The 21,388-nt window shown below is 40.0% G+C and overlaps 1 protein-coding gene across 4 annotated transcripts in view; it reads left to right on the top strand.

The window, feature by feature from the left end:
* The window catches only part of STXBP5 (syntaxin binding protein 5), a 178,846-nt gene that overhangs the window by 87,406 nt on the left and 70,052 nt on the right, over nucleotides 1–21,388 (top strand). For all 4 annotated transcript variants that reach the window (XM_050949484.1, XM_050949486.1, XM_050949485.1 and 1 more), the window contains exons 10-11: nucleotides 17,870–18,024; nucleotides 20,047–20,119. In XM_050949484.1, coding sequence (XP_050805441.1) covers nucleotides 17,870–18,024; nucleotides 20,047–20,119 — 228 coding nt within the window. The remainder of the gene's footprint in view (nucleotides 1–17,869; nucleotides 18,025–20,046; nucleotides 20,120–21,388) is intronic.

Below are 21,388 nucleotides of genomic sequence, written 5' to 3'. Positions count from 1 at the left end.
CCTGCTGCCATTATAGGTTTTCCCTTCTAGTGAGAGAATGGTATGGTAGATCTCAAATCAATGAAGGCTACACTCTGAAAGACCTCAAGACTTCTGGAATATGCTGCTCAAACAGTTTCACTTTTGTTTCTACTGCCTGTTCCTCCCTTCTCACATTTGTCTCCAGACTTCTCCTCCTTGTCCAGATCTATTCTGCCCCCAACAATCTTCTGTTAATTGAACTTTTTGAAACTTTGCACTTTTAGAGAGAGGTCAGGGGATTCACTCTGTGTACATGAATTTGCAGAAGAACAATAGGATTGAGGTCTGTTTTTTCTCACTTCTATATATTATTTATTTAAAAACATTTTTGCTATTAACAAGCATATTATCTCTGGAGACACAAATCCAGAGATTGAGAACTGCAAAACTAAGCGTCTCTGATGGTATCTTCTAGACCAGGGGTTCCCAAACTTGGTTTGTGGCTTCTTAAGGGTAAGCCTCTGGCAGGTCGCGAGACACTTTATTTACCTGAGTGTACGCAGGTACAGCTGCTCGCTGCTCCCAGTGGTCGCTGTTCAGGTAAACAAAACGTCTCGCGGCCCGCCAGGGGCTTACCCTGAACAAGCCGTGAGCCAAGTTTGGGAACCCCTATTCTAGACTGAGCACCAAATACCATTGGGTAGATAGAAAGATTAACCTAAATAATCTACACAAGCCCTTGGAATCCTGTAAGATTGGGTCCCTAATCCATGAACTATTGGAACTAATTTATAAAACTTCTCTTAAACATTACATGAATATATTGTCTTATACTATAGAATTGTAATAGGGATTATAAATTCTATGATGAGAGACATTATAGCTCAAAGGTATCTTAAAATTATTTTTAGATAGGTTTTTCCCTCAAAAAGCTCTTTATGAAAAATGATTTTTTTATATTTTTTAAAAATCATTGAGTTTTATCCACCCGGTTTGAAAATGTCACTGATGTGACAACATTATCTTCCATATTAATAATAAAGAAGTTTAAATAAAGCCAGGCCTAACACTAATCTCTGAAACAACAGTTCACTGGATATCGTAGTTTAGCAAATTGCAGTTTCCAGTTCCAGTTAGTGCTCTAACTAGTTTAGTTTTTGTCTTAACTGAAAAATCTTGCTTTAAAAATTAATTATTCATATTTGTTACATTCCCTTTGCTTTTGATTAGAATATTCTGTCATGTTCATAGAATCATAGAAGATTAGGGTTGGAAGAGACCTCAGGAGGTCATCTAGTCTAACCCCCTGCTCAAAGCAGGACCAACACCAACTAAATCATCCCAGCCAGGGCTTTGTCAAACCCAGCCTTAAAAACCTCTAAGGATGGAGATTCCACCATCTCCCTAGGTAACCCATTCCAGTGCTTCACCACCCTCCTAGTGAAAATGTTTCCTAATATCCAGCCTAGACCTCGCCTACTGCAACTTAAGACCATTGCTCCTTGTTCTGTCATCTGCCACCACTGAGAACAGCTGAGCTGCATCCTCTTTGGAACCCCTTTCAGGTAGTTGAAGGCTGCTATCAAATTCTACCTTACTCTTCTGTTCTGCAGACTAAATAAGCCCAGTTCCCTCAGCCTCTCCTCGTAAGTCATGTGCCCCAGCCCCCTGATCATTTTTGTCGCTCTCCACTGGACTCTCCATTTTGCAGTTAGTTGCTTTTATAAACCTTTTGGTCTGTTGCTCATGATTTCATTTTCTGCAAATCAATCAGATTCTGATCCCTTTCCTTAGTTGAGTAATACCTTACTCCACAAGGAGCCATATTGACTTGAGTGCTTAGTTATTTTTTCTTAATATTTGTTCTTTAGTTCAGTAGGTATTGAAGATAGCCTTAGCCTTAGTGGATGGTAATTACCATCTTTTTAAAAAAACAAGTACTGTATTTTTCTCATCTTTTCAACATCAGGTTCACTAAGATCTTTCAAAAGAATTACCATTGGCTCAATATGTTTATTCATTTTGTTATAGATCCTGGAATATATATTGGGACTTGCTGATTTTTACATGGCATTTTTTTAAAAAGTATTCTCTTACTGGCTGTCTCTGTCAAGCCTTATATAGGGGCAAGCTTTTCATTTGTTCCTAACTGTCCATATCTTCCTTCACTGCTCCCTTTGATTTCAAAAGCCTTTTAAAAATATAGTAGTTCATTAGCTAAACCAATTCAGAATCACTGACTTAATCTTTATTCATTTCTTATTGAGTTGTGTGACTGGGTCAGTATACCTGCAATAATATCTGACAAGCGGGGGCTTAAAACATAGCCCCATACAGCCAGACTACCCTGCCTTCCCTTCAGGGTTTGTCTGTGCAGGGATTTTTCAGACCAGTAATTTCCAACAGGTGGTGCTTCACTGTTGGTGTTTGTGAAAGCTGTAGTGTTGAAAAGGTGCGTCCTGGTCCAGGTATAGCTGCCACTATGAAATCTAATTTTATTGACATGATGGTAAAATTGCCTGAGCCTGTCTACACTGTAGCCTCCATTAGTGGAGCTGCATGCATTAGGAATTAGAGATCCAAACTCTTAGTCAAGTGACAAACTAAGATTGCTGAGAGAATTCTGGCTGCAATCAGTCCAGCTATCATGGCTAACTGCCCAGCAGGAGTTCTTGCTAAAATTGCGTTCCATTGGCATCTTGCACTGGATTACCCAGAAGTTCTGATTATATAGGAGCAGCAGGAGTAGTAGTCAGAAGGCCTTCAGAAATGTAGAGGTTAGTGATCTCCCATTCTAGCTGAAGGAACTCTATTTGATGCTCTAGAGTGGGGGAAACTTAGAGATTCTTTTCATTCCACTTTAAACGATTCATTAAGTAATAAACTGTGTCAACCAGTATCTGTATTGAAATTCTGTTGTGCAGGCTCCTTTACTAGTCATCACACTGACCTGCTTGTCTTATATAGTAGTAAGCTATGAGGATGTTCAGTAGGTTATTGGAGCACTCCTTAGGATCTTGTAACTTTAACCACCAGAGAAATGCAGGAATAGCCTACTAATGCACATCCCACCGTGGCTTACAGTTGTTACTGTGGTCATGTGCATGTGTGTAGCATAACCTATATAGATGTTACAATATCCAGGTACAATATATATGTAGAGAATTCGGCATGTAGATCTGGGCTTAACTCAACTCTCCTTTTCACTTTGCCATTCACCTTTAAACTCTCAGGAGCTGTGTTTGGTTCTACAAAATACAAAAATTCAGTTCCTCCCCTGAACGTATAATTTAAGATTAGAAGACCAGGGAAGTACAGAGGTTGAGATAACTTAAGTTTAGTTTTGCAATGATCAAAAGGTAGCAAAAAAGTGTGTGTTTCAGCAAAAAAAAATTGAAAATGTTTCCAAGACTGAAAAGTGAATTATACAGTGGTAATGGCCTGACACCGCACATAATCCAATCCTTCACTCATCTACATGTTCAATGGGGTTTTGACCTAAGTCTTTGATTTCCTTATTTTTGTAGTAGGCTTACCTGTTATGGATTTACTAAACCGCAGCAGAAACACCTTGTAGGTTTGGGCTGCTCTGTGGTCTGTCATACTGTATTCTTGCTCCAAACTGCATGATGTAGTCTAGATTCCTTTTTAATAGTTTCCATTAAATTTTTAAGAATATTATATAATTCCATAGGTTTATATAGTGATTTATAGCAAAAGATGCCAAAATCGTTTGTAAAATTAAATGTTTAAATTTATTAGGATCACTTCAACTGTCTCTGAAGTAGAACTGCTTCTGAGCTAAATCACAAATTTTTAACAGCTCCCCGTAATCCTGCATAGCAGCAATTCCACAAAGTGAAAAACTTATTTCTAATTGAAACTACAAGAGAAAATTAGGTAGGCAGAATGTAATTACCCAACCTGGTTCGCAGTCATCTAAAATAATTTTCAAAATGGTTCATAAAAGGTTGTTTACAGCAATCATGCATCTCAATTATGTAATCATGCATTCTGATTTTTATAGTATTGCATATCTCAATTTCGTCTTATTCAAAGTGCGTACTTAGCAAACATAATTATATTACACTGTTATTTCAATATTAGGGCCTACTCTTAGTAGTAAAGTTCGATTTATTTCATTCACTAAAACATGCAAAGTAACACAATACAAACCTGGAATAGTCTTACTTTTGACACAATTCTTTTTCTAACCTCAACACAGTTGCAACATATTTTATATTGTGACTCCCTTTTTCTCATATTGGAGCTACTATGTCGTCCTTTCCAAATGACATTTAAATACCTTAAATTCATTGCTTTTCCCTCCTCCTCTGGTTGAGTCAATTGTGGGATAGAAATATATTTGATAGATTCCTTGGATACTGTTGTCAACTGTACAGTTGTTTTGGTTTACAAGAAACCCTGCCAAGTACAGCCCAGTTACCCTCAAATTTACCTCAGAAGTGAAATCTGCAGAAACTACAGGTACCAACATGCAACATTCATTATAATTTGATAGGTTATGCCTCTCAAATCAAGATATTATTGTATGTTGATGTATGTAGTCTGTGTGGATAGCAGTACAACAGTAAAATGTCCATTTGAAATTGGTGATTTTCATCAAAATCAATTAACTTCAATATGGTGAAGTTCCTTGACTGTACAATTTTTTTCATTTCCTTTTTAGCAGTGTGAAAACTAAGGCTATGTCTACACTAGCACTTTTCTCAGTCAGGGGATTAAAAAAAACACCCCCCTGACTGACATAAGTTTCAGTGACAGAAGCGCCGGTGTGGACAGGGCTATGTCATCAGGAGACGCTCCCATCACCATAGAGCTGCTACACGGGAGACCTTACAGTGGTGCAGCTCCAGCAGTACAGCTGTGCTGCTTTAAGGTCTGTAGTATAGACATAGTCTAACACAGGTAAATGTTCATATGCATAGCAGAAGTTGTCAGGCTCATACACAAACTCAGAACCTCCCTGTTGTGCCAGCTACACAAGCTCACAGTGAGTTATCCACTTACCAAGCAACTGCCACATTTTGCACCTTCAGTTTCTGGATGGCTTTAAGGTGTAGCCTCACGTAAAGCACATTGCATTAGTTTTGTCACCTGAAGATTAAATTATGGATGACAGTAGAAGAGTCCCTATCCAAAAGGAGTGGTCACATCCTTGCCCTCTGCAGGTATGACCCTGCACAATTAATATGGTGGCTAGTGCTACCAAATCTTTTAGTTGCACCTGAGAGTCCAATGTAAGGGAGAGCTCTCACTATTAATACAAAAATATTAATAAAATTAACTTTTTAAATCTTAAGTTATTAAATTTGCCTTTACAGAGGGTTAAGATATATTTATCATTGCTGTCTTACCTATGGGGCTTGGAAAAGAGTACCTCACAAGCATATATTTGTTTGTTTTAATTATATGAAATATTCAGGATAACCAGAAGAATTCCAGAAGGCTTCTGCTTTCTGTCACCCTAGGGACAAGCAACTGTTACCCCTACGAGTGTTATACAAATTCAGAAAAGCTGCATTTTAAACTTTAACTTGCTTTAACTTCATACTGTGGTGTTTTGTGGTATGTTTAAAAGATTGGGTATTTAATAGCAGTTTAATTGCTATAACAAACAGAATGTATCTCTAAGGCTTACGTCAAGAGACAGACAAACCAAAAAAACTCTTATCTAGACCAGAACACCACCTTATTGTATAACATGTCAGTCTGGTACAAGTGTAATCCTTACTTCAAGAAAACAAACCATGTAGGAAAAGATCTGATTATGTGGGAGGGAGAATAGGGAGATTGTTCTTTAAGCAGGATACTCCAAAAAGGAATGCAGGAATCCTAGAACTGTAGGACTGGCAGGGACCTTAAGAGGTCATCTAGTCCAGTCCCCTGCACTTATGGCAGGACTAAGTATTACCTAGACCAGCAGTTTTCAACCTTTTTCTTTCTGAGGCCCTCCCAAACATGCTATAAAAACTCTGCAGCCCAGCTGGGCCACAACTGCATATAAAAGCCAGAGCCAGAATTAGGGGATAGCAAGCAGGGCAATTGCCTGAGGCCCCATTTTGCAGGGTGCCCCACAAAGCTAAGTTGCTCAGGCTTGAACATCAACCCCGAGTGGTCAGGCTTGGGGCTGCAGGCCTGCGCGGTGGGGCTTTGGCTTTCTTCCCTGGGCCATAGCGAGTCTAACACTGGCCATGCCTTCGAGAACTGCCTGAAACCTGCTTGCAACCTCCTAGGGGGCCCCAAACCCCTGGTTGAGAACCACTGACCTAAACCATCTCCGACAGGTATTTGTCTAACCTGCTCTTAAAAATTTCCAATGATGGAGATTGGTCCTGCCATGAGGGCAGGGGACTGGACTCGATGACCTCTCAAGGTCCCTTCCAGTCCTAGAATCTCTGAATCTATGAGATTCCATACCATCTCTAGACAATTTATTTCAGTGCTTAACCACCCTGACGATTAGGAAGTTTTTCCTCATATGCAGCCTAAACCATTCTTGCACTTTAAGCCCAATACTTCTTGTCCTATCCTCAGAGGTTAAGGAGGACAGTTTTTCTCCCTCCTTCTGGTGGTAACCTTTTACTGAAAACTATGTCCTCTTTCCTCTTCTCCAGCTTAAACAATTTTAGCAATAATATTTTTCAATCTTCCCTCATAGGTCACTTTTTCTAGATCTTTAGTTATTTCTGTTGCTCTTCTCTAGACTTTTTCCAATTTGTCCACATCTTTCCTGAAATGTGACACATCCAGAGCTGGGCACAATACTCCAGTCCAGGCCTAATCAGGCCTGGAGTAGAGCAGAAGAATTACTTCTCATGTCTTGCTTACAACACTCTTGCTAATACATCCTAGAACGGTGTTTGCTTTTTTGCAACAGTGTCACACTGACTCTTAGTTAGCTTGTAATCCACCATGACCCCCAGATCACTTTCTACAGTACTCCTCTGTGGGCAGTCATTTCCCATTTTGTAAGTGTGCAACTGATTTGTTCCTTCCTCAGTGGAGTCCTCTGCATTGTCCTTATTGAATTTCATCCTATTTACTTCAGACCATTTCTCCAGTTTGTCCAGGTCATTTTGAATTTTAATGCTGTCCTCCAAAGCACTTACAAGCCCTCCCAGCTTGGTATCATCTGCAAACTTTATAAGTGTACTCTCTATGCTATTATCTAAATCATTGTTGAAGATATTGAACAGAACTGGATCCAGAACTGATCCCTGTGGGACCCCACTTGATACCCTCTTCCAGCTTCACTGCGAACCACGGACTCTCTGGAACAGTTTTCCAACCAGTTATGACCCACCTTATAGTAGCTCTATCTAGGTTGTATTTCTATAGTTTGTTTTTTTTATGAGAAGGTCATGCAAGACTGTATCATAAGCCTTACTGAATCAAGATATACCACATCTACTGTTTTTTCCACCCATCCCCAAGGCTTGTTACTCTGCCAAAGAAAGCTATTAGGTTGGTTTGGCACTATTTTTTCTTGACAAATCCATGCTGTTACTTATCACTTGATGATCTTCTAAGTGCTTGCAAATTAATTGCTTAATTACTTGCTTCATTATCTTTCCGGGTACTGAAGTTAAACCACTGGTCTGTAATTCCTCGGGTTGTCCTTATTTCTCTTTTAATAAATTGGCACTATATTTCCCCATTTCCAGTCCTCTGGAATCTCTACTGTCTTCCATGACTTTTCAAAGATAATTGCTAATGGCTCTGATATCTCCTCAGTCATCTCCTTGAGTATTCTAGGATATATTTTGTCAGGCCCTGGTGTTATCAGAGCAATAAATCTATGCGGTAAAAACGGGCTATACCCAACCCACCCCCTTTGTCAAAGAAAAACATCTACTCTTAAATGACATTTCTCAAAACTTTAAGGACATAAATGTAGAATATTTGTATATTAATAATGAATTAATTAATTAAGCTCATGCTTAAACAACTCCCTCACCCAACTCAGGCAGACAAGAAAACTCATCTCTCCCAAATATGAAGAATCAACCCTTTAAAAACTATTTAAACTAAAGACACTTTGAGAATTAAAAACTTAAGTTTAAATATAAACTTCAGCTATAAAGAAACAGAAATGTTTGGACCTTTTACAAACAGGTTTTCATGTCTTGTTGAATTCTGATGAAAACTGAAGGAATGTATCCGATAATAGACTGAATAAAAAGAGTTAAACTTTAAACTTTTAAAGACGTTCTGAGAATCTTCAATCACAAAGACACAGGAAATTTAGCTGTCAAAGAATTACAACCCTAATGCACGTTTGAATTAACAAACTACATATTCATAAGATGAGGAGGCTCCTAAGGACAACCCATGAAAATGCAGAGCCAATGAAAGTAACCAACTTTTGAATCTAAATAAGATTGAAAGAGGTGTGTTTTCCTGTAACTTCACTGCCGCCCCCCAGCTTCCCTGCTTAAACAGGAAGCACTTCAAAACTCATCCTGTCCATCTCTATAAGCAAGCTAAAAAGAAAAGACATCTAAGAAGAACAGAGAAGATTCAGGAAGAAACCAAACCCAAGGCAAACCACCCCAAGACTTCAGTATGGTTTGGTGAGAAAAAGTTAACTAAGACCAATGCCAACAGATTAGATTTAAAAACTCTTATAATAATTTTATTGAGATATGGAGATGTTGTAATATAAGATTAACTGTTTCTCCTCTACATGGTTAGACCATGTACTCCTGGAGAGAAGACAGGGATTAAAAATTTTGTAAACAGAGAAATAGTGGGATTTAATTGGATTTGAGATACTTCATATTGGTTAATTGACCGGTCTCAAGACTGCTTCTTTGATGGCTTCTTCTAAGTCATTGCTTCTCAAAGCCGGTCCGCCGCTTGTTCAGGGAAAGCCCCTGCCAGTCCGGGCCAGTTTGTTTACCTGCCCCATCCACCAGTTCGGCTGATCACGGCTCCCTCTGGCCACGGTTCACTGTCCTGGATCAGTGGGGGCAGTAGGAAGTGGCTTGTGATGATCATTAGAATTTCTTGGTTTCCCTTAGTAAGTACTCTGTTTGCTCATTATAAATTTCTTGTAAATAGTTATCTAGTACTTAATAAGTGCTATAGATAGGATTAGCTTTCTTTTTCAATCCCTAGATCTGGGGTTTCCATTTTTCGGTACAGAACAATACCTCGATCACAAGTCTTCAAGCCCTGTCTCTCTTGTTCTAGGCCAATGCCCATGAGCAACCCACACTCAAGCCACTTGAAGTGTTTGGGCGAAACTCATATTTGTTTATCATTGCCAAATTTGCAAAGACTTTTTTTAACCCAAGGATTAAAAGACTGAGAATCCAGGCTGAAGGCTTTGCTCCTGGAGACAGTCCTGAGACCTCTGTTGGAGCCTAGCCATTGTGACTCGGCATGAGCACTGCGACTTGAGTTAGGAGTGCAGTTTCTATGCAATCTGAGACCTGGCATCACTTGCCCTCTCCACTGTCTAAAAAGAGACATAAGGTCTCTAGAGACTCCGAGAGGAGGATCACTGACATCTACATTTACTAAGCATATGGTTGAGTAGAGTGCAGCCAAAATCCAAACACTTCTCTTCTCAGGTGGTGCAAAAACTAGCACTATTCACTCAAGTATTGAGGCAGGCACCACCAAGTCTGGTGCCCAAAGTGACATCTTCTATGTTTGTGGTACTTCAGCAGCCCAGGACCATCATGATGGAGGAATTTGTGGTGGTGAGACGTCTGCTGAGCTTATTGGTACCAGTATCCCCAACATTGCATGATACAATACTCCCAGTACCGGCAGACGGAAGGGCACCAGTATCATCAGTGCAGTACGTCAGTGTCCTTCAGTGCCTTAGACTTCACGCCTGTCTGTACCATTGGAGGGTAAACCTTCAATGGTAGAGACAGAGCAATGTTGGCTCTTCACTGACTCAGCACTGGTCTCTGGCACTGGGATGAGCGAGCTCCCCCTGGGTCAGCAGATGCTGATTTTATTCTCCTCTGAATCTGAGATTGGCTCTTATGTTTCCTAGTCTTGGAGCCTGGCACGCTACTCCCAACCGATGGATTACTACCCTGGGTACCTTGAAATTCTCATTTTCTTTTTTTCTAGCGGTACGTCAATCAGATTTCTGAAAAGCCAGGAAATCTTATATCTGCAGATAAGATAACCTGTTCCTCCCTGGGACTTGAACTTCGTTTTGTCAAAGCTTATGGGGCCTCCATTTGAGCTTTTAGCAACATGCTCCTTGCTCGATCTATCAATGAAGGTGGCTTTTTGGGTAGTCAACACTTCAGCCTGGAGCGTGGTTGAGCTGTGTGTTTTGATATCTGAACCTCCTTCTATGATTTCCTTTAAGGACAAAAGTATCAGAGGGGTAGCCGTGTTAGTCTGGATCTGTAAAAGCAGGACAAAGTATATCTGCACCATAATCCAAGAATTCTCTCTAAAATGGTATCTATTTTTGTATTAAGCCGTCCATTTATTTTCCTACAGTTTACCTGACACAGCACTTCAACGGAGATGAACCAGGAAAAAGGGCTTTGGCGTCCTACATAGACAGGACTAAACAATTCCATGTGTCAGGCCAACTATTGATGTCCGTCGCAGACAAGAATAAAAGTTCTCCCACACTCTTCACAGAGAATTTCATTGTAGATAGCATCCTATGTTTGTTTGTGTATGTTATGAACTGGCTGGCATTTTCTCATCAAGCAAAGTATCTGCAGATCTGACAAGATCACAAGCAGCCTCGGTGGCATTTTTTGTGAAAATCCTTATCCAGGATGTTTGTAGAGCGGCAGCTTGGTTTGCAGTCCACACATCTGCATCCCATTATGCCATCACTCAGAAATGATGCTAAATTTGGGTGAATCGTATTCCAGTCTGTGTGTACACAGACTCTAATCCTCCACCTGCTTTCTGGCTTGTGAGTCACCAAGAGCAGAGTGGGCACGTGCAATCACTCGAAGAAGAAAAAGCAGTTACTGACCTGCTGTAACTGTTGTTCTTCTAGATGTGTTGCACGTGTGTCCATTCCATGACCCCCGCTCCTACTTCTCTGCAGTAGAGTTGTTCAGCAAGAAGGAGCAGAGTGCATTCTGGGGCAGCTGGGTTCTTTATTTTGGGATAAAGTGCTGCACAATAGCACAGGGCGCTCAAGCAGCCCCAACTGGTACCACTGTGGGAAAAAATGTCTGATTCCATAGGTTGCAAACACCAAGCATAAAAGAAACATGTGCAACACATATCAAAGAACAACAGTTACAAAAGTGTAGTAACTAGTAAGGTATCATATGTAAAAAACAGACACCTTTTATGTACATGTTATGACAACAGTGTGTTGGGGTAGTGAGTGTGTCAGGCCAGATGTGTATTACATCGGCCCTCAGCCAGTGGGCATTTTAGGGCTTGTAAGGTGATAACATTTTAAGAAAAAACATTCTGTCGTGCACACAGTTCTGCCTCAGAGAGAGGATGAGAAACAGAATGAACCATATGTGAGATGTTAGTCATATTACTAAATGAGTGCTATTGGATGTCTAGTTTCTATGACAATGAGCATGGCAAAAGAGCCTATTTAGAATAAAACATAACATCAGATCAGTCCTGCCTGTATTAAGCATCACTCATCTAGCTCTTATCTTTACCAATTTCGTCCAGACACAGTGTGCGCCTATTAACTATTTTGGCCAGGTCAGATGAAATCTAGACATAAAGCAGAATGTCGTCAGCATATTGAAAACACTGCAGCCCATGTCTCCTTACTAACCATCCCAATGGCCCTATATAAATGTTGAACAAGACAGACGACATGATGAAACCCTGCAAACTCTACACAAACACTATCAGAGAGGAAGAGTTTCTCACCACTGCCTTCTGAGAATACATTATAAGGAATGGGTTTAATCATGTTGATCTACAAACTAGTCAAAATCATCTCATGATCAGCTGTATTGAAAGCAGCTGATAGATTTAATGATATCAGCTCCATTACCAAGAAGAGAGATGCTTAATGACTTCTTTGTGTCGGTCTTCACTGAGAAGTCTGAAGGAATGTCTAGTATAGTGAATGCTTATGGGAAGAGGGTAGGTTTAGAAGAGAAAATAAGAAAAGAGCAAGTAAAAAATCACTTAGAAAAGTTAGATGCCTGCAAGTCACCAGGGCCTGATGAAATGCATCCTAGAATACTCAAGGAGTTAATGGAAGAGGTATCTGAGCCTCTAGCTATTATCTTTGGGAAATCATGGGAGACAGGGGAGATTCCAGAAGACTGGAAGGGGGCAAATATAGTGCCCATCTATAAAAAGGGAAATAAAAACAACCCAGGAAACTACAGACCAGTTAGTTTAACTTCTGTGCCAGGGAAGATAATGGAGCAGGTAATCAAAGAAATCATCTGCAAACGCTTGGAAGGTGGTAAGGTGATAGGGAATAGCCAGCATGGATTTGTAAAGAACAAATCGTGTCAAACTAATCTGATAGCGTTCTTTGATAGGATAACGAGCCTTGCGGATAAGGGAGAAGTGGTGGATGTGATATACCTAGACTTTAGTAAGGCATTTGATACGGTCTCACATGATATTCTTATAGATAAACTAGGAAAGTACAATTTAGATGGGGCTACTATAAGGTGGGTGCATAACTGGCTGGATAACCGTACTCAGAGAGTAGTTGTTAATGGCTCCCAATCATGCTGGAAAGGTATAACAAGTGGGGTTCCGCAGGGGTCTGTTTTGGGACCGGTTCTGTTCAATATCTTCATCAACGATTTAGATGTTGGCATAGAAAGTACGCTTATTAAGTTTGCGGATGATACCAAACTGGGAGGGATTGCAACTGCTTTGGAGGACAGGGTCAAAATTCAAAATGATCTGGACAAGTTGGAGAAATGGTCTGAGGTAAACAGGATGAAGTTCAATAAAGATAAATGCAAAGTGCTCCACTTAGGAAGGAACAATCAGTTTCACACATATAGAATGGGAAGAGACTGTCTAGGAAGGAGTATGGCAGAAAGAGATCTAGGGGTCATAGTGGACCACAAGCTTAATATGAGTCAACAGTGTGATACTGTTGCAAAAAAAGCAAACGTGATTCTGGGATGCATTAACAGGTGTGTTGTAAACAAGACACGAGAAGTCATTCTTCCGCTTTACTCTGCGCTGGTCAGGCCTCAGCTGGAGTATTGTGTCCAGTTCTGGGCACCGCATTTCAAGAAAGATGTGGAGAAATTGGAGAGGGTCCAGAGAAGAGCAACAAGAATGATTAAAGGTCTTGAGAACATGACCTATGAAGGAAGGCTGAAGGAATTGGGTTTGTTTAGTTTGGAAAAGAGAAGACTGAGAGGGGACATGATAGCAGTTTTCAGGTATCTAAAAGGGTGTCATCAGGAGGAGGGAGAAAACTTGTTCACCTTAGCCTCCAATGATAGAACAAGAAGCAATGGGCTTAAACTGCAGCAAGGGAGATTTAGGTTGGACATTAGGAAAAAGTTCCTAACTGTCAGGGTAGTTAAACACTGGAATAGACTGCCTAGGGAAGTTGTGGAATCTCCATCTCTGGAGATATTTAAGAGTAGGTTAGATAAATGTCTATCAGGGATGGTCTAGACAGTATTTGGTCCTGCCATGAGGGCAGGGGACTGGACTCGATGACCTCTTGAGGTCCCTTCCAGTCCTAGAGTCTGAGTCTGAGTCTATGAGTTACCAATACAACCATTGCATTCTCTCTGTCCCAGACCCAGGTTGGTACAAACATTGACCATGGTTACAGAGCTCTGAGACAGCTATTTTATGTTCTATTCAAGATAGGTTTTTGTATTGAGCTTATCACTGTAGTATCTAATGTGAGAGATTACAATGTTTGCTACAATGTTTTTAATTATCTTAACCAAAAAATGGAAGATTGGGTTTTCAGGGTGGTGGTAGGTTAGTCAGTGGGCCAGATTTATAAAGGGATTTAGGTGCCTAAATTTAGTGGATCCACAAACCCCCCACTTAGCTCCTCCTAACCCTATTGGTGCCTAAACTCATTCAGCATCTCCTATTGCCAGGGACCTACCAAATTCATAGCCATGAAAAATGCATCACGGACCATGAAATCTGGTCTTTTGTGTGCTTTAACCTGTACTATAAAGATTTCACCGAGGAGACCAGCTTTTCTCACTTTGGGGGTTTTGATACAAAAGGGAGTTGCAGGGGGAGGTCAAAAGGTTAATTTAGGTGGGTTGTGGTATTACCACCTTCACTTCTGCGCTGCCTTCAGAGCTGGGTGGCTGGAGAGCATTGGTTGTTGGCCAGGCGCTCAGCTCTGAAGGCAGTGCTTCCCCCCAGCATAGGTGCAGAAGTAAGGGTGGCAGTATCATACCATGCCACTCTTACCCCTGCGCTGCTGCCTTCAGAGCTGGGTGGCTGGTGCGTGGTGGCTGCTGACTGAGGGTCCAGCTCTGGAGGCAGCAGCACAGAAGTAAGGGTGGCAATACCATACCATGCCATCCTTACTTCTGTGCTGCTGCTGGCAGCAGCTCTGCCTTCAGAGCTGGGTCTAAGGCCGGCAGCCGCTGCCCAGCTCTGAAGGCACACTGCTGGCTGCAGCAGTGCAGAAGTAAGAGTAGTAGAACTGCAACCCCCCCTACAATAACCTTGTGACCACTCTACAACTCCTTTTTGAATCAGGACCCCTACAGTTACACTCTGTGAAATTTCAGATTTAAATAGCTGAAATCATGAAATTTACAATTTTTAAAATCCTATGACAGTGAAATTGACCAAAATGACCCTGAATTTGGTAGGGCTGTAGTTATTGCTGTAATGGTTTCTGCCTCTGATCCTGTACTTCTGGCGTAGGCAGATGTCCAGACACTATCTCATGCCTAAGACACAGTGAGATCCTCAAACCACGTGAAGATAGGCAGAGTAACATGTGTCTCACCTGTATGGCCTGATCCATTAGGCATGCTCAGAGCTGGACTATAGAGGCATCCTCTCTCTGTCTCTAGCCCAATTAATATTAAACAATTACATACAAAATGGAATGGCTTCAGCAGGAGAGACTGAGAGAGACCCATATCAGAATATTCCATAGTCAATGGTTTGTGCACTCACTTGAGAGGTGAGAAACTTCTATTTAAAACCTTTTTCCTCATCAGGCAGAGGGGATTGAACTGGAGTCTTCCATATCCTGGGTGAGTACTCTAATCACTGGGCTAAAGGTTATAAAGGAAGCCATTTCTGCCATCTATCCCCACCCTAGCAGTTTTGTGTGAAGGAATACAGACATCTAAGCTGTTGCAAGAACAGGATAGGCATCTGTCTCCAAGAGAAAAGGTTCCTGACTATGGATCCCAAACAAAGATAGGTGCCTCCCTTCAGCTCTCACTTAAGTATCTAACTCTGGCAGAGGCACACGATTTAGGATACACTCTTCTCATCAGCATCTCCCTTTGACTAACCTATGCAGCTTCCCACCTGGCTTGTTGGTTTTTGTGGATCCCATTTTCAGATGCCTATCTTTTACCTATGCATTGTGTGTGGAGCCTAGGCACCTAACCCAGGTTTTGTGGATTTCAGTGATTTTTCTAAGTGTCTAAAAGTTGCATGTTGCAGTGTCTTTCGCTTTGTGACTCCCAGCCCATGCCAAGTTATGGCTTCTTGAGCAGTGGCATGTTGAAGTAAGAGAAGCCATCAATCTACCTTCCTTCAAGAAAGTGTTGACAATCTATTGTGATTCAATTTTTCAAAGGGATTTATTGTGTCCAGTGTTAAAAATACTGCTGATTTTGATGATGGTTGAATAAGAAAGAAAAAGTATTCCATTTCCTAGGTATATTCAGCTGTTTCACTCTTGCAATTTTATTGAATGAAACGTAAACTTGTGCATATTTGCTTTGAAAAGACTGTGTGTGTGTGTGTGTGTGTGTGTGTGTGTGTGTGTGTGTGTGTGTGTGTGTGTGTGTGTGTGTAATAATATAAAATATTATAATATAGGTGAAAAAACACTTTCCAGTAATTTAATGGAAAGTCCATAATCTGCTTCCTCAAGGGGAAGGATAAATGTTTCCATGAAGCAGAACTAATTTGTCCTTGCCTTGTTCAGTCATATAAAGAAGTTAATGAAACAGTAGGAATTTAATTTACGTGATAGTTATCTGGAGATGGTGTAAGTATAAAACTGATTTATGGCTAGAATTAAATCAGGTGAGCTGCCTCTGTTTCAAAAAGCTATTCATTTTTATTATAAGTAATCAAATAATCATAAAAGGCTGAATCATCAACTTGAAGAGAGCATTAGTAGATTTATTTAGTTATTGAGTGTGTTTACAATATTCAAGTTTTTGTTGTGGGCCTTTATTTAAAGGGACACTTTCAACTCAAAATTTTAAAATGTCCACTTAAGGAATAGCCTACAAGAAGTTTTTGGTGTATACTTCCACTTAAATGTTGCTGCCATTTTTGTGGTTTTATAATCATACTCTATCTTCAAAATATTTTTCTCCTGTAGCTGTGTGAAAAGCCCAAACAAGTAAAACATTGAAACTAGGCTAAACATTATACTGTCAAATACACCAAGAAAACAAATTGAGAAATAGTAAAATATTTTGTTCATCTGTTACAGTATAGTTAACTTAGATGTTCATAGTAAGTTTTTTAGAAAGTATGATTTTTAAATTAATAGTGTCACTTCAAATAAAAAAAAATCACAAACAATTGGAGAAATGGGTTTACTTTATATTTCTGTAATTCAAGACCACTTTGCATATTTTTGTTAGAAAATTTAACTGTATTATTTTGAAGACGTAAATAACAAAATGGGTTTTTAATCCCCTATATAATTGTTATAACGATATTCTGCCCTCAGATACAGGTGGAAAGCTTTTGCTGAAGTTAAAAAGGGTTGTTGGCGTTTCTAAGGGAAAAAAATTTCTCGTGTTTGAAAATCCTAAATATCTGTGGTTTTACTCTTAAAATCACTCTAAAATATTTATGCATTACATTAAAAAATAAATGTTAAATATTTTTATTTCCTGTTTGTAACAAACTTTTTGTTGCCAGCATTGGCCTGTTCAGTAAATGTAATGTACTCTAATATTATCTCAGTGTAGTGTGTACAACTTTTCCTCAAGTAATACAATTTATACATTCACTTACTATGTAGTCAATTAATCAATTTCCATTTCATTCAAAATGAAGTTCTTTGACCTTCTGTCACCTACATTAAGCACCTGATGTTCCATAATTGTATGAGAACATTGCTGTTCTATTGGCATTCTACAGAATGTAAGAAAAAAACATGTATTTACTCCTTATTAAGTTATATTGCTGTACTTCGAAATACTTCGTGAATATAAACTAGCAACATCACCGTACCACATTAAATCCGTTAATATTTCAGGTACAGTGTCCTGCCTCTCATAGAGCCCCATATATGATACTTAGGAAGAAGGGAAACTTAAAGCACTTAGCTCCACAGTTCAACATGTGATGCCATACGGAAGGGAGAAAAATGTCTTTTTAACCAGTGGGGTGGTCAACAGTACATCATCTGGTTTGAAATTTGATTGTTGTTTATTAATTTGGGGAGACTAACTTGGCCCAGAGAGTTAAAGGTGTTAATGTGACTGTCACTGCACAGCATTAAAGAGTTATAAAAGGCTTTGGGTATTGTAATACAGCGACTTCAGCCTGCTTAGTCCTATGACAAACACATCATTAACAATTGTTTTAAATTATGTATTAAAGATACAGGGCAGTGGGGGGTAAGGAAAACCTGTTCCAGTTACTCTAAATGTATTTACCATTAGATGTGTTCTCTTGAACCCTTACTATGGGGAAATGGGAAAACTGATCACTCTTTCCTTTGCAGTATGCCTTTCATTGTCATAAATGCCTGTTTTGTTTCCAGGGAGCCTTTTATCATTCTGTCGGGAGGCTTGTCATATGATACTGTAGGAAGAAGACCCTGTTTAACAGTCATGCATGGGAAAAGCACTGCTGTGCTAGAAATGGATTATTCTATTGTTGATTTTCTAACCCTCTGTGAAACTCCGTACCCTAATGGTAGGTTCTGTAAAGATTATACTGTTACCCATTCTCTTTGTAGATTTACTCTGCCAGAATACTCCTTTCTGCATCTGCCTTACTATTCTATCTCTGTGAGGGACAGGACTGGAACAATAACATCTGTTGTAGACATTGTCTGTCAAGTTTTGTTTCAGCATTCTTTTAAAGGTCAAATAGGTTTCATAATAAACCCCAACATCAATTATAATGTTCTGGAAAAGAATTAGTAATTACATGTGTTTTTCTCCTTTTTAAAAAATAGTACAATTTATTAAAATATGCATGCATACAAGCATTTATCAAATATATCTATGCATTACAATGCAAAGACAGTTATAAATAATATTAATAATGATTAGCACTTACTCAGGTCTTTTAATTTACAGTGATTGTGTAAATATTTACTAATTATTGTAACATTCCTGTGAGGTTGGTAAGTAAGTTATCCATATTTTACAGGCAGGAAACCTCCATCAGAGATTAAGTAGTTTGCCCAAGTGAACAGAGAAAGCACAATGTTTCATCTGGGATTGGAAATTGGTTTCTGGTACTATGTTCTGTGCTCAGGCCATTAGAATACACCTCTTTATTGTCTATTAGAAATGCCTATTAGAAGTGTATTATCTATTGTTACTAGAAGTGTATCCATTGAAGAAATACCTTTTGTAGATCATTAGAATGGTATGTCAATACATCTAATATGTAAATTTTCAGTGTTGAAACGTTAGATATTACATCACATGCTCAGAATAGAGATCACTGTAAAAAATGAGTTGTTGAAGCATGTCAGCAATATATTCAGACAGATGTTTTAAATGAAAGCATTACATTACTTTTGTGCATGTTCTGAGGCTCGCAATTGGAAAAAGAAATGAAATTTCATAAGGGAGAAAAGTTTGTGCACATCCCCACTTTAGGAAGTCACCTGTCATGTCTCAAGACCCAGAGTTATTCAAAGCAGTAAAACCTTTAGTGTCAGTCATCCACAGATCTAAATATTCTAAACCATGGTTACAAAAGACCCCAGTCGCATATCCTTCTGTAGTGCTTCTATTTCCATTAGCTGGAGCAACCGCTGAACTTGCTGGTTCATTTCTATTTTCCTCATCTTGTTGTTTGCTAGTTAATTAATTACTAACAGCTATTTTTATTTATAGTTTTTACTAGATGTGGGTTTAGAGTTGTGGTAGGCTGACACTGTGAACTCTCAGTCATAAATTTGAGTACAAGTGTGCCTCAGAGGTCCCAATGGTGGGCATTGAGACACAGCAAGGTTAATTTAAGAGTACTTTTTGTACTAGCTACATATTTGTAGCAGCCAAGTATGTTCAATGTCTTGGTGGTGGGACTTGCATCTTGCTCACCCAGTCTTACTTTAAACTTTTTGCCAGAGGCTGAAAGGATGAAGATGCAGTTGACTATCCAGGTAGAACAAGATCTGCCCAAACAAGTATTGCACACTGCTTATGTCTCCAATATTATGGTTCATTTGCTGTCCTCAGAAATCCTAGTCGGTTGGCATTCGTGGCTCAGAATGTCTGGCAATTCCAGAATTTTAACTTGGAGCAGACCTTTTAATTCTCCAGATTTTGGTACCACATTGGTGCTCCTTTCAGGTGGACAGTCCTTCAGTTCCTTTTGTAAATTAGGTCACTTACTGTTTCCTAATCTCACACAGTGAAGAACTGCAGAAGCAATTCTGTGAGAGGAAATAACGTTACTGTTAGTAACTGGAGTTCTTTGAAAATATCGTTTTTGCATATCAAACCACCTTCCTTCCCACTTCTCAGTCTTTTGAAATGGATTTAATTGAGAGAGAGAGAAAATTAAGATAAGTGGATGAGGTCTACAATTTTGAATATAACAGATTTGTGAATACCTGTGTATGCTCTAATGGTGTTACTGCTTATGGCTAGTAAAATGTGTGGTGTGCAATCTCCTGCAATGTAGACTGCTGAGCCTATATGTTAGGAGAACTAAAATGACTACTATGTAACCTTTCTTTTTGTCTGTTTTTAGATTTTCAAGAACCATATGCTGTGGTGGTTCTTCTAGAAAAGGATTTAGTACTTATAGACCTTGCACAAAATGGGTAAGAATCTAGGGTGTAATGGAGGGTATATGGAGTATCAACTTAATGACAGGCCGCTGTGTATCCATTTGATGTCACCTATCAATGCTCCACTTGTAAATGAAGATAATTTGTAATGAGACTTACTGGAACTATGTTTGAGATTATTGCCTTACTAAAACTCCCAAATGTACTCTTGATAAGCAAATTCTTTTTAAAGAACATTAATTTTCTATTCTACATTTTGGTTTTAAGGGCTAGATTTTATTTTAAAAATTTCTACTTCCATATTTTTATGATTGCAAAACTTCTGAGTATGGCCTACTCTCTGGCAGGTAGGTGCAACATGGCATATATTTATAATTGAGTACCATATTGTTCTATTTCTGCCAAGTTTATTGGCTTCCAGCTAATAAGAGAGAACTTCTAGTGATTTCATTCATGCTAAGCCCATCAGGAGAAAGTTCTTTGATGCTCTGCACCTAGCTAGCATTACAGTATTTTGCTAAGATTGTAAACTCTTTGTACAAGGATTGCCTTTTTGCTCTGGTTTTGTATAATGTTTAGCAAACCAGAGTCCTGGTCCATCTATGTGCTATAGTAATACAAATAATATATATTAATAGTTTTTTTTTATCTTAAATAGGGTTGCCAACTTTCTACCTGCAGAAAACTTGCCCCTACTCCTGCCCCACCCCTCCTCTGATGCCTCGCCCCCGCTCTTTTCATCCCCCCTCCATCTGTTACTCACTCTCCCCACCCTCACTGGGTCATTTTCACCAGGCTGGCTCAGAGGGTTAGAGTGCAGGAGGGGGTGAGGACTCTGGCTGGGGGTGTGGACTCTGGGGTGGGGCCATGGATGAGGGGTTTGGGGTGCAGGAAGGGGGTCCAGGCTGGGAGGTGGAGCCAAGGGGTTCAGAGTATAGGAGGGGGATCTGACTGAGGCAGGGAGTTGGGGTGTGGGAGGGGTACGGGCTCTATGCTAGGGGAGCAGGTTCCAGGGTAGGGCCAGAAATGAGGGTTTGGGGTGCAGGAGGGGGCTCTGGGCTGGGGCTGAGGGGTTGGGTTGTTGGGAGAAGGGGATTGAGAGCTCCGGTTGGGGCTGCAGACTCTGGGGTGGGGGTGAGTGGTTTGGGGTGTAGAAGAGTGCTCCAGGCTGGGAACAAGAGGCTCAGAGGACAGGAGGAGGATATGGGCTGAGGCAGGGGGTTGGGGCACGGGAGGTGGGGAGGGGGGCAAATTCTTGGCAGCCCTTACCTCAGACAGCTCCTGGAATTAACCCCATGTCCT

Source organism: Gopherus flavomarginatus, chromosome 4 (genome assembly GCF_025201925.1).
Source record: "Gopherus flavomarginatus isolate rGopFla2 chromosome 4, rGopFla2.mat.asm, whole genome shotgun sequence".
Taxonomy (NCBI): Eukaryota; Metazoa; Chordata; order Testudines; family Testudinidae; genus Gopherus; species Gopherus flavomarginatus.
This window is presented reverse-complemented; position numbering and strand designations above follow the sequence as displayed.